This window comes from Lissotriton vulgaris, chromosome 1_1, assembly GCF_964263255.1.
Source record: "Lissotriton vulgaris chromosome 1_1, aLisVul1.2, whole genome shotgun sequence".
Lineage (NCBI taxonomy): Eukaryota > Metazoa > Chordata > Amphibia > Caudata > Salamandridae > Lissotriton > Lissotriton vulgaris.
Window position 1 is genome coordinate 2,137,214,069 of NC_141685.1, and position 13,358 is coordinate 2,137,227,426.

The window sequence follows — 13,358 nt, forward strand, 5'->3', positions numbered from 1 at the left end:
ATGGACGGGTATATGAAAGTAGGCGTCGTTTAAGTCCCAGGCAGACATGAAGTTGCCTTTTTTGCAGTTACAGTATGATTTGCCGATGGGTGACGATGTTGAAGTGTTCTGATAGGATATAGTGAATATGGGGTCTGAGGTAGAGAATGTGCCAAAGTTGCCCTTTTTTGGGGGGCAAGAAGAAGTAGAATGAATACACCCCTGTGCCTGGATGTTGAATTTGGAATGGTTCTTTAGCTCCCTTGAGTAAGAAAACGGATATGTCCAGTTTGACTAGAGTCTGGTGCTGTATGGATAGTTTGTGTTTGCGGGTGGAATATTTGGAAGAATTGGGATGAGCTCCAGACAGTAACAATGTTGGATAATGTCCTACACTCTATAGTCTGTTGTGATAGATTTCCATGCTGGTAACATTTTTGGAAGACGTCCCAGACAGGTATTAGATGGTCAGGGGGAACGGTGAGAAAGTCATTGTTTGGCGCTTGTATTTGCAGCACGGGTTGTATTTCTGCGACAGCAGCCTCTGAAATGGTTTCCTCTATATGTGCCCCTGTAGTAGCTTTTAGAGGTGGACGACTGCCCTTGAATTTTATAGGAGGGTCCTATTGTGTCTGTGGAGGCAGATATAGGACCCTGTTTGAAATTGGCCCGATGAAAGGACCCACAGTAGGTGGCAGTTAGTAGAGCCCCCATTGATTTTGCGACATCAGCTTCTTTTTTCATTTTTTCAAAGATTGTGTCTACTGGAGGGCCAAAGAGGTGCTCTTTGTCAAAGAGAAGATTAAGAGTGGTCTGCTGCACTTCAGTTTTAAATCCCGACAGACAGAGCATATCTACGTATGAGAAGGCTGGTATTCATGCCTCCAGCTGCAGTTGCTATAGCCTCTTCGAAAGTCAGTTGTCTTTGAGGGTTAAGGCCTTGCCTGCTGAAGAATAATCTGCTTTGTTCCAGGTTAAATCTGTAAAGTTTTTTGCCCCTGATTGAGCCGTTCAAGCATAACATCAAGAATTGGTTCAGGTGGAGTTTTCAGTTTAAAGGGGGAACATTTCAGTGCCGGGGAAAGTTTTTATTTCGGTGCGTGTGTGGGTTTCAGAGTTTGTATGTCGGTGTGCGCCATGGCTTTTATGCAGTGAGGGACCATGAGCAGTTTTTTCGGATGGAGAAAATTTTTTGGGCATTGGATCAGAGCCGTTGTACTCGCAGTCCGACGTTTGTGGGCCGACTCCAGGGATGGCTGGATTTTGTTGGTTCCCTAACTCGGAAATGGAATCTTGGATGGAGATAGATTCTTCCTGGACTGCTGAAACTTCCTCGTCTTCCTCACCAAAGATGTCGGCTGTCCCATGTGCTCGTCTGCTCTGCATTTCTTGGTGAAGTGCACGTCGGTCCCAAAGGGTATTTTTAGATCAGAACAACATTCAGGCATCAGAAGTGTTTTCCCGATGGACGGCAAGAGGCATAGATTGCAGACCGAATGTTGGTTGGTGTGAGGGTATTTGGAATGGCAATATAGACAGAAACGGAACAGAGTGCGTTCCATTAGCAGTTCAATTTCAGATAAGATCAGTCATAATTTAATGAGCCCAGCCGGACGTGGCCTATAGGCCATAGAGGAGAGTCAAAGAACCCGAGGGGCGAAATTTAATTTTGCTCGGAATGTTAGAGTAACTGCAATTGAGATAACTGTCCAGTAAGGGGTCTACTGGCGAACCAAAAGGATCTCAAACTGGAGCGCAAGAGAGTACCTCAGAACCAGTTGGCAGAAAGAAACAAATCGAACAATGTAGTTGATACCCATGCGTAGTATCACCAAAAGGAGGAGCCACACAGCCTTGTGACTATAAAAAACTTCTAACAAAAACAACTTGCAATCATCAGGTCCAACACTAGATGGTGGACTTATGCCAAGCATGTGTGTCTAGAGCCACACATGCCTCGAACATATGTTTTCTTTTCTTGCTGATAGTGTGCCCATTTTTAACTTCAGTCCAGGAAACAGCATTTCTAGAAATCATTTTTGTGACTACTGCACAAAATTCAAGTAGACTTGTGAAATTATGAAATGCTTATGTTTATCTGGTGCTACTGAAGCATATAATTAAACCTTACTTAAATGCTTTACGTCTCACCAGAGCGTTTTGTGCCTCAAGGGATATGTTACAGTTACCTTAGTTAATGTTGTATGTATGCCTACGAATGTAAAACTAGCATGGTCTGACGGATTACCATTGCAACTTTGCCTGCAGTGTCACAGATGTTTATGCAGCACATTTCCATGTAATTTCATTACTATATGGGTGACGTTCGGCAATGCTGCATTCTATCCTAGTTAGTTTACATTTATTCGCTTGTGCGGTCTTTGTACAATTTTACTGTGGACGTCTCTAAAAAATAAAATTTGCCAATTTGTGCTTTGTCAACTAATCTCTATGTTTGGTTAACAACCTCTTACTGCCAGCAATCCAGGCCCAAAGCAAACAAAAAAAAATATGAACAGGATAGATTTTCCATCAGAATAGGATTATGGCGTAGGTATATTTCTGGATTTTTTCAAAAGAAAGTAAGGTCCTTGGGCTGGATATACTTTATTATAATAGTGCCTCAGCTATAAAAAAAAAAGTTCATGTTAGGTTATATTACACACACTTCCCAAGTATGCATTCTGCAATTAGTTATTAAATATACTCCATATAATTCCAACCAAATATTTTAAATAGAGAGAAGTTATCCTCTGTAGGAAAAACTGCAATATACAAAATGAATCAACAACTCATAACTTTTTATTTACAATTAACCACTGGTTTAATTTCGGAAGAAATAAAGTCTAAATATATCCATACATTAACACTCTAAGACAGTGTTCAAAACATTATCAATTCTGAAGTATTGATAGTGGGTTGATTTTTTTTTTTTATTAAACACGAATGTCAAAAAAGGGCATAATTACTAACTTACATCAGTTCCATGTTTCCTTGTTGCTTGTGTACCCAGAGATCGGATCTTTTCCCTGTAAAGCTGAGCAGCACGGCTGTTGTACTTTGCGTTGGTGTCAGTTGTCGCGCAACCATGTTGATGGAAAAAAGCAGTCTAGGGAACACAAAGAATACCTGAGAATACAAATGCACTTAACAAAATCAATGTGTCTGCATACTTTCACTTTTCCTATGATTCATGGGTTTTAGCTCCTCTACACCAGGAGCACCTCATGATGTTCCTCTGACAGTATCTTACATATCACTTAAATAACTACAGAATAAGGCTTCGTTATCATGGGTTGCATCATAGTTTTTGCATTATCTGACTCTTCCTAGATTGACTTTTCCCGGATTGATAATATAATTTTATCAGAAAAGTATAAGGGCTAATATTTCAGTGTTTGTATGGTTTAAACTCACAGTTTATCCCTGGAAAGAGAACTGAAGGCTAGTTAAATACAAAACATTAACAAAGCTACAAGTTGTGTCTTTGTCTAACTTACCCGTGTGTGCACTTGCCTGCGAGCGCGCACACCTACAAGTACGAGAGAAAAAGGGTGGAGAGGGCTAAAAGGGGGGAAGAGGGCTAAAAGGGGGGAAGAGGGCTAAAAGGGGGGAAGAGGGCTAAAAGGGGGGAAGAGGGCTAAAAGGGGGGAAGAGGGCTAAAAGGGGGGAAGAGGGCTAAAAGGGGGGAGAGGGGGGAGAGGGGTAAAAGGGGGAAGAGGGGTTAAAGGGGGAAGAGGGGTTAAAGGGGGAAGAGGGGTTAAAGGGGGAAGAGGGGTTAAAGGGGGAAGAGGGGTTAAAGGGGGAAGAGGGGTTAAAGGGGGAAGAGGGGTTAAAGGGGGAAGAGGGGTTAAAGGGGGAAGAGTGGTTAAAGGGGGGTTAAAGGGGGAAGAGGGGTTAAAGGGGGAAGAGGGGTTAAAGGGGGAAGAGGGGTTAAAGGGGGGAGAGGGGTTAAAGGGGGGAGAGGGGTAAAGGGGAGAGGGGTTGAAGGGGGGAGAGGGGTAAAGGGGAGAGGGGTAAGGGGGAGAGGGGTAAGGGGGAGAGGGGTAAGGGGGAGAGGGGTAAGGGGGAGAGGGGTAAGGGGGAGAGGGGTAAAGGGGAGAGGGGTAAAGGGGAGAGGGGTAAAGGGGAGAGGGGGAGAGGGGTAACGGGGAGAGGGGTAACGGGGAGAGGGGTAACGGGGAGAGGGGTAACAGGGAGAGGGGTAACGGGGAGAGGGGTAAAGGGGAGAGGGGGAGAGGGGTAAAGGGGAGAGGGAGATGGAGCGGGGGAGTGGAAGGGGCAGGGAGAGAGAGGAGGAGGAGGAGAGGGAGGGGGAGCGCATGTGCATTTCTTAAAACTGGTTGCAGGTTTCTGGGGATAATAGGATTAGGTTCTGAACATTAACAGAAAAGGTGTTACCATGATCACAGTTCACAAAGGACAAATTCTTGTATTATCAAAGACCGACATATATATGCATTTGTTATGTGTGATCTACAATATGCACCGGGAACATGTTTATTCATCAGTTACTGGCCACAAATCATACATAGCTATGCGTTACTTTGCACAGAATACCTGGACACTGGTGACTGTCAGCGACCACCCAAAAAAAAAGACAAAGGATAGGGCATAGAATAAGACGAGGGATTTACTGGAAAATACAAGAGGGGTCCAAACCTGACTCACACCATTTTAAGTACAGGCGGTGGAAAGGAAATACACAGGGACATTGGCAGGAGGAATCCCAGGGAAGACAACGAGACAAGGAAGGAAACAAACACAGAAGACACATTGGTGTGGCAGAGTAAAGGTTGGGATAGGAATTGATGAGGAGAAGGCAACAAAAGAGGCCGGATGTCTAAATGCCAGTGAAATGCGATTAAAGCCTCTACACCATAAAGTGGCTAGGCCTTCATTGTCCTCCTTTTGTTGCTCTAACAGCCATGCTACAGAGGAGATGTATTGTAAGACAAGTATTGACAAACTGGCCATTTCACAACATTCACATTAAAACCCACAAAATTAAAAATGACATTCATATGTCAAAACAAAATTTTTGTGTTGAGGCAAAAAAACATAAGAACACTATTTCAAGTAATGCCTGCGAGAAGCTTTATATTGTACAGTGGTGTTCCAGTTTGTTGTGCCCCTATTTTCTTTGATAATATACTTCAGCACAGCATGGGAAAGCAATTTGTATTTTTGTGTACACTATGAATACAACTATCAGTTTTCTTTTTAAAAACACTATACCTATGAACATGTATTTGTAATTGACAAGAATATGCCCGAACCACAAGTCAAATGGCCACCTAAAGCGTAGCTCTTCCTTGCGGCTCACAATCCTATAAAATCCTTACCCATTTGCGGTCATCAGAGGGGGGTATTGGTCCACAATTGACACCCGTGAACTTGACAACCTCCTTTGGGCGGATGTGCAACCTGCTGCGGTGTGTAAAATTCAGTGGATGAAGAAAGCCAAATAAACAGCATTGCTGCAGTGGCGTATGGGCAGCTCGATCAGATCAGGGACACCGTGCCTACAAGCAGTGCTGATCTCCATAGAGGCTGCTCTAGCACCACATGCTTCTTCAGATGAGGGGCACTGAATGAGCCCAGTCGCTGGAGCCACAGGGACCACCTAAGAGAACCCGACTTGAAGCCCAGGGTACATTTTGAGATACCTCTGATAAATACATGCTGCAAACGGGAACATTTTTGCCTTGCAGAATGAAGACCTAGAGCCTCGCTCTAGATACAACATCGTGATTCTTAGACAGTAGAAAACCTTACACATGAGAAAACCGAACACATACTGAAAAATCTTGAGGTAGAAAAATTTGGCTCAGTTGTTAAAAACGCACGTTAGTAAACATGAATGCTGCTCACTGGCACCCAGTGCCCTCCTGGAGCTCACAACATTTGTGGGACAACAAGAAAGTCCTGAATTACAGGGACTATAATGCAGTCCTTCAAATGTCTAGAGAAGGGAAAATTGGAATTTCAAACCACTGCTCCTTCCATGTTTCCATACTTCACAGGTGTTATACAAGCAGCAAAGTGAGCTTTTCTAGGTGTCGAGAAACAACTCGGAACACTGGAGAGTACATCTGCAATCCTCCAACCAGCAAGGTTAAGACTTCACCATGAAGAAAAACAGCAAAAATTGTTAAAACTAGCCCCTCTTGCACCTGAAGTCAAATATCTACTTAATCCTCTCCATGAGCCTCTCCCCGCTTGAGTGACAACTACGGTTGCACACATGACACTGAATGAAAAGTATGTTTTTTATTTTTTTTATTTCCTTCTATAAACTCGTTTATTCCTCAACTATAAAATCTCCTGCTGACCAATCTATTTGTGAGTATTCAATCTGTAATTGTTTGATCCAACACACAGAGCAGATGCACGGATGGACAGCGGACATGCCGCTGGTGCTCCAAATGCACACCAAAGGCAAGCACATTTGCGCCTGGACGGCACCATGGGCCACGGACTATTGCCGTTCTCGGAGGCATAGCATCAAATACCTCTGACCAGTTATTAGCACGCTTCTCCAAGCAACTAACTATATTTAGGCACTCTAACAACCTCCCTGAGCAAGTTGCAGGCTGCAAACACTGTTACTCCATGTTCAGGCCCTGTGATGGGGACAGCACCAAGTCTGGGGAAAGGGAATTGATAAATATCTGTACAGACCTCATTGTCACTCCCTACATAGGTATGAAGCAGAAATGTTTGACAGTATTGAGGACCGTAAACCAGACATCCTATTTCTTACTGAAACAGGAATGTATATGCTAAACCTGATGTGGGCTATCTTTTTATAAAACACAATCATACTAAGAGATAATTTTAAAATCTATTTTTACATGCATACGATGGTGAAAATGCTCAGTTTTCTGTCTGCTTCACTAAACATTTTGTGTTGAGGAGCACCTATATATCGTCCCCCAGAGCCTACAATCGACCAACGGGAAGATGCAGATGGATCGTACTGCTAACTTCAATTGCAGGCAGATTAGCGATTATAAAAATGTAAGCATTGCCTAAATGTCTATACCCGATCATTAATATCCCTACTCCCCCAATCAGGGATAATTTCTAAAGGTATACACACTGCTGTCTGAATTGATATAGGCCTTTAGAAGAAACATACGGCAAAATTGGCAACAAAACAAGAGAACACCTCCTTATAGAGAGACTTGAAAGAGCATACAAATTAAACACACTTGCGTGTATTCCGGATTATTATAAGGAGACATAACTATAACAAGCATTTACAATGCAATGGTCTCGGCATTATTAAAGGTAGAGCTATTGGCATCGCTCATGACTTTTTTTTTGTGTTTTTTTTAAAATCATAAATAAATGGCATTGTCATTTACAATGCCAATAGTGACCCATGCTCTGTGGCTGCACGCGGAGTGTCCCATGCTCTGTGGCTGCACTGCAGTTGTGAGCAGAGTGACCCATGCTCTGAGACTGCACTGCCGTTGTGAGCGGAGTGACCCATGCTCTGTGACTACACTACAGTTGTGAGCGGAGTGACCTGTGCTCTGTGACTGCACTGCAGTTGTGAACGGAGTGACCCATGCTCAGCGGCTGCACTGCATTTGTGAACCGAGTGACCTATGCTCTGCGGCTGCACTGCATTTGTGAGTGGAGTGACCCATACTGTGTGGCTGCACTGACTGCAGTTGTCAGCAGAGTGACCCATGCTCTGTGGCTGCACTGCAGTTGTGAGCAGAGTGAACCATACTCTGCGGCTGCACTGAAAGTGTGACCCATGCTCTGTGGCTGCACTAAAGTTGTAAGTGGAGTGACCCATGCTCTGTGGCTGCATTGCAGTTGTGAGCGGAGTAACCCGTGCTCTGCTGCTTCACTGCAGTTGTTAGTGGAGTGACTCATGGTCTGAGACTGCACTGAAGTTGTGAGCGGAATCACCCATGGTCTGTGGCTGCACTACAGTTATGAACGGAGTGACCCATGCCTGGCAGCTGCACTGCATTTGTGAGCGGATTGAACTATGCTCTGCGGCTGCACTGCATATGTGAGTGGAGTGACCCATACTGTGTGGCTGCACTGCAGTTGTGAGCAGAGTGAACCATGCTCTGCGGCTGCACTGCAAGTGTGACCCATGCTCTGCGGCTGCACTACAGTGTAAGTGGAGTGACCCATGCTCTGTGGCTGCATTGCAGTTGTGAGCAGAGTAACCCGTGCTCTGCGGCTTCACTGCAGTTGTGAGTGGAGTGGCCCGTGCTCTGCGGCTGCACTGCAGTTGTGAGCGGAGGGACCCATGCTCCATGGCCTGAATTTTGACCTCCTGTCCTGCATTTGTGTCCTGAATTTTGACCCTTTGTCCTGAATTTTTATACTCCCCGTCCTGAATTTGCACCAATGCCAGTTGGTCACCCTAGTGACAACGGCCCCTTTCCCGGCTATTGGAAGAAAAGCGGACACCCCTGCTCCCCCCAGGAAAACCCTCGATTCATAATGTTTTCCAGCCCTGTGCTGGAGGGCCACCCCACAAGGCCTGCTGCAGCCATTCACTCCGCTGCTACAGCTCAACGGGACATGCGCCCCCGTCTCTCCAGGGGCACAGATTTCAAAAGCGAAAACAGAGCCCTACCTGAAATTTACAAAATCTGTATGAAATGAGAGGACTTTTGAAATGCATACAAGACAACTTGAACCCTCTAAGTGGATTCTCCCAAAAACATCTGGCACCTTATGTCAAAAGTTTCTGAATGTACAGCTGAGAAAGTGAGGGGGGATATATGCGGGAGATAAAGCGAGGATAGATATACAGCATTAATGTTCCAAAGTGCGATGAACTCGTTTCTCGTGGGTCTCAATATTTGACATATTAGGGTGCTGAGGTCCTCGGGTACTTCCACAAGATCAAACCTCGCGTAACGTTTCCTTCGTCGAAGGTGGGCAATTAAGGCAGTATGTCATATCGTCCTATTAAATATAAACATCACTGCGTTTTTCAAAATGGCTCAAGTCGTGCGAGCTCCAGGGCCCACTCTGCGAGGGCACATAAGCGCAGCCTACGGTCCTCGACCTAAAAAGCATCATAAGACACCATGGCACTTACTGCATTCGCATGAATGCTCTCCAGAGGAGGCAATTCTGCAACCCTACAACAAGGCGGTATAAAAGAGCCGCATGTCTGAGATATGTTATTAGGCTCCGGTAGTGAGCGAACCGTGAGCCGATGTCAAATGCATGTTTAAGGCTCTGGGCGCTTCGCCTTGTGGTGGCACTTGCTGTCACAGCTCAAAGTCTGACCTGGAACCTCTATCACACTCCTTGAGGTTAGGCTATCATTTTGTTTCAATCTTAATTCCTATTACCTCTTTTGTCCAATTTAGGTTTAATCTCAGTCAGAACCCTAGCATCAGTCGTTAGAAGCAAGGGCTTGTAAATATCTTAGACCAAGCATCCATGAACTATGTCCTGCTTAACACTTGAGCTCAATATATTTAGGATTCAGAAGTATCCTGGAACCTTTCTTTTGGATATGTGAGCCAAAGGTCTGTAAAGAATCTCAGAACTAGAAAGCCCAGACGAGTTGATAAAGGATAACCTGTCCACTGAAACAACTATTTATCCTCTGCAGGCACCCCAGAGCAACCTCTTATGTTAAGAATGTAAGGTCTTCTAGTACTGACCAGCTCATTGCCTAAGGAGATCTTTCAGGTTGCGGAGACAAACTGTCAAGAAAGATGGATAATTTTGTCAGGGTGGCCTTTGAAAATGAGGATCTACTTAGCTGAGGCCACTCTGGTGAATACTGCTTCCCAGATGCAAACTATGGAGGAGGTCACCAGAAAGCAATACAAATCAAAAAATAGAGGGGCCCATAAATCGCGTTTGCCAGAGACCAAAATACTGAGTCGCAAAGACGTGCTGTTTGCCAAGAAACGCTTAGGCCCAACCAACTGTAGGAGCAGATGGTGTGCATCTCACTTGTAATAAGTATGCTAAAGAGAGTATAGTCTCATAATGTCAATTGTCAAACATATTTGGAGACGGGAGAAGATAGACCATTTCAAGGAATGCTGTATGATGACTGGTTCAAACAAGCATTGGCATAGCCAATAGGTCTCGCCTTTGGGACATTATAAGTGTTTAACCATGCAACACTTGTTGTTGCACCAAGGATATTGTGCTGGATAACTAAACACTTATAAGGTCCCAAAGGCGAGACCTATTGGCTATGCCAATGCTTGCTTGAATTTGTAACTTGTAAGTTGAAGAAACATTTTTTATTATTAAAGATGTAATTCAAAATTAGCTTAACAGTTTTATTTTTGTCATACTTTTAAAATTAATACATAAACCTAATGTACATTCATATTTAAAATAAAAATATTGGTACTTTTTTCTTTTTTTAGTTAAATAAACATTTTTTGTTCTTTTCTCTGTACTTGACATTAGGGAGACTCCACAGTCAGGTTGTTGATTTCCCTGTGGTAAAGTACAGGGAACATTCCTGCTTTTTTCGGTTGACCCTTTCTTTACCTCTTCATTTTGTCGATTCTCGCTGTGTTGTTCCTTATAATCGGCAGCATACTATAAAAAGATGATAAAATAGCAAATCGATATAAAAAAGGGGTTTATTGGAATGGTGGTTGGGTACAGTATGGGATGTTGTAGTTACTCAGTATTTCAAAGAGGTCCTTTAATTATATGTTTACAGCATCAGTGACAGGATGTTGGCTCTGTGATTAATCGTCGTCTGTATTTCACTGCACGCTACCCTGGCTGGTTTCAACGTTTTAGTTACCCACCACGCCGCTGAACAGGTTAGATAGCTGGATTTCAGTAAAGTTAGGAATCTGTTTCTGGACTGGACAGTGGTGGACCCTGCCATCTTGTGGTACATATGTGTATTGCATTTTAATTCGTAGACATTTATTTCGGAGAAGATAAAGACAGAGAAATAGCTTTGTAGATTGCCACCCTGCCCATGTGATGGTAAAACGTAACAGTCCAATTTGCATTTTGTCCTTCTTATATGGGTATCCGGAAACACGTTTTAAAACCACTCTTTTTAACAAATATGCTTTTTAATTACAAGGATGCGTTTAATTTTATATGTAGTCTGGACACTATGAAAATTATCGTTTCTGTTATTCGTTTCATACAACAATCAATTAAAAAAAAGACATTTTTGGACGCCCTGTTGTGTGAGAAACAAGACTATTAACATTATTTATCTAAATGTTATCTTCTCGCACTTCTTGCACTCGCACTTTACTGCACAAATTGTGGTAGCTTGTTTTTTATATATCTAGGTAATTATACACATATTACTTTATTATAATATTCTCCCTATGAAGCCCAAATTTTTAAATACTATTATCAGCATTATTGTCCATGATAAACTATAAGAATATATTTTTAGATATATGTGTATTAGTATGTGTTTATGGTATTTGTCTTATTGTCACCGAATAAAGCTGTTTTGAATTGATAATGGGAGCATAAAGCTATTCCACAATGGTGAAGGCATAGATTCATAATCTGATTAGTGACTTATTGAATATGGTTTTATGTATCGCATAATGTCTTTTAAAATGAAGATGCAAGAAATCCCAGAGGAGTTCAGTGCTGCATGAATTATGACATGCACACAGACAGACAGACAGAGCTAGATAGAGCAGCAGATGCAGTGGCACAGGAGCCCAGAAGATTAAGGAGCCCTCTGCACCCCAAATATAGTTATTTTCTTTCTACAAAAAACAGGTAAAATATGGGCCAATTTTCCCTGCTCTCATTGGGACCCATGCCAAAATTGCTATGCCACTGATGCATAAAACTCCCAGCTGACTTCTAATCGCCTCAAAAATACTAGATTTGAAACCTTGTTCTGTGAATCCTCAAATCAAAATGAAAAAGATGCAGTAGCTCTGTAAGGATCAATAGTTTTTATAGCACCATGTTTATGAAGACCGTCCATTGTTTTTTGGAAAGAGCGACAATGGATGAGTTAAAGTGCACCCTGACGTTTTTCTTCCTAATTAGCCGGTCTGAAGTTTTGGTGGGGACAGGGCAAAAAAATACTCCCGCAGGACAAATCCTTTTCCGATGGCACGAGCGCCTAAGGCAAAATAAAAAAATACAGTGGACCAACCCTGAGACTGAATGGTGTATGGTTTGCGCTTCAGTCTATTTTTTATAGCGCCTTGTGGAGCCAAGGAGACATTGAGGAGGATGTCAGGGAGTCGATACAATGTAGTGGGAAGTCCTGCATCTGGTTGGCGGTTACACGTCAGGACCGACAGCTTCGTTAGAGATGTGCTTCATTGATGTACACAATAAACTATCAGTCCTTCGGCCTGGGCATCAGTCGCCATGAAACAAACCCTGATAACAACACAAGGTCTGTTTGTTTGTGGACAGCAGCACGTAGCAGGCCTTTCTTCCAATGGTCCTATCCCTCCCTCCCTCGAGACAGAAACTGAACATGCGTGTCTTATCGGCACAGAGTAAGCTGCCTGTTTTCTTCCCCTGGGCAGAAACAAAGAAGGGCCTAGCGCACAGAGACACTGCCTGTTTAGGAATAATGGCCTCTCTGCTCCATGGCAGCCCAGGGCCTCTCCCTGCCAAGTGGTGCCTGCACTAGCATCCTAGAGACCATGAAAGGGCAAAGATGCAAATGCAAATTCGTGGCTTGTAGCTGCATAAAGGCATAAAATTAGATTCATAAAGCAGGAAAGCTACTATATGGAGCAGATCAAAGTGCTGCTACATGTACCACATGAAACCAGTCATGGGAGCGAGCAGCACTAGCGCAACCGGCAGAGGAAATCCTCGTTAAACCCATTGCACTGTGACCAACAGCTCTCCTGCAGCCACAAGGGCAGATAGGAGTTAGTGTTACATTGGCGTTGTCAACTACATGCTTGGTCAGCTGGAGCAGGGATGGTGTTAACTGTACCCACTGGATCGAGAAAAATGGGCAGGCAGGGGGCTGAAGTGACGAGGTGGGATGGAAGGGACTTGCATGGGGACCAGACACACAGTGTTTCCCTTGCGGGAGTGAGCAGGGGCACCATCTATTTTCAAGATAATTACTAACAGATGGCGCTGATGTTCGCTCCCGCAAGGGAAATGCCAAACGTGCAGACGCTGCAATAGAAAGCAATGCAAAACGTGCACGCTTTTAGGCAAAGTGCTGATCGATTGCAAGAAGCCCCCTCCTATGCAGCGCTTGCGCGCTGCTAGGCGAGCCCTAAAAAGGATGAAGCATGGTAACCAAAGCAAACTATCCACAATAAGTTTTTCATCTATAACAGAAAACCAAAGTTTGAGGAAAAAGAAGCCAGTGTGTGAAGTGGTGGGACGTGAAGGAGGCTTAGTGCATGAATCCAACATTT

General features: G+C 43.7%; 1 protein-coding gene across 6 annotated transcripts in view; it reads right to left on the reverse strand.

Moving 5' to 3' along the window:
- ARFGAP3 (ARF GTPase activating protein 3) overlaps positions 1 to 13,358 on the reverse strand; it is a 520,570-nt gene that overhangs the window by 323,642 nt on the left and 183,570 nt on the right. For all 6 annotated transcript variants that reach the window (XM_086922080.1, XM_086922097.1, XM_086922107.1 and 3 more), the window contains exon 4: positions 2,957 to 3,088. In XM_086922080.1, the coding sequence (XP_086778206.1) occupies positions 2,957 to 3,088 (132 nt within the window). The remainder of the gene's footprint in view (positions 1 to 2,956; positions 3,089 to 13,358) is intronic.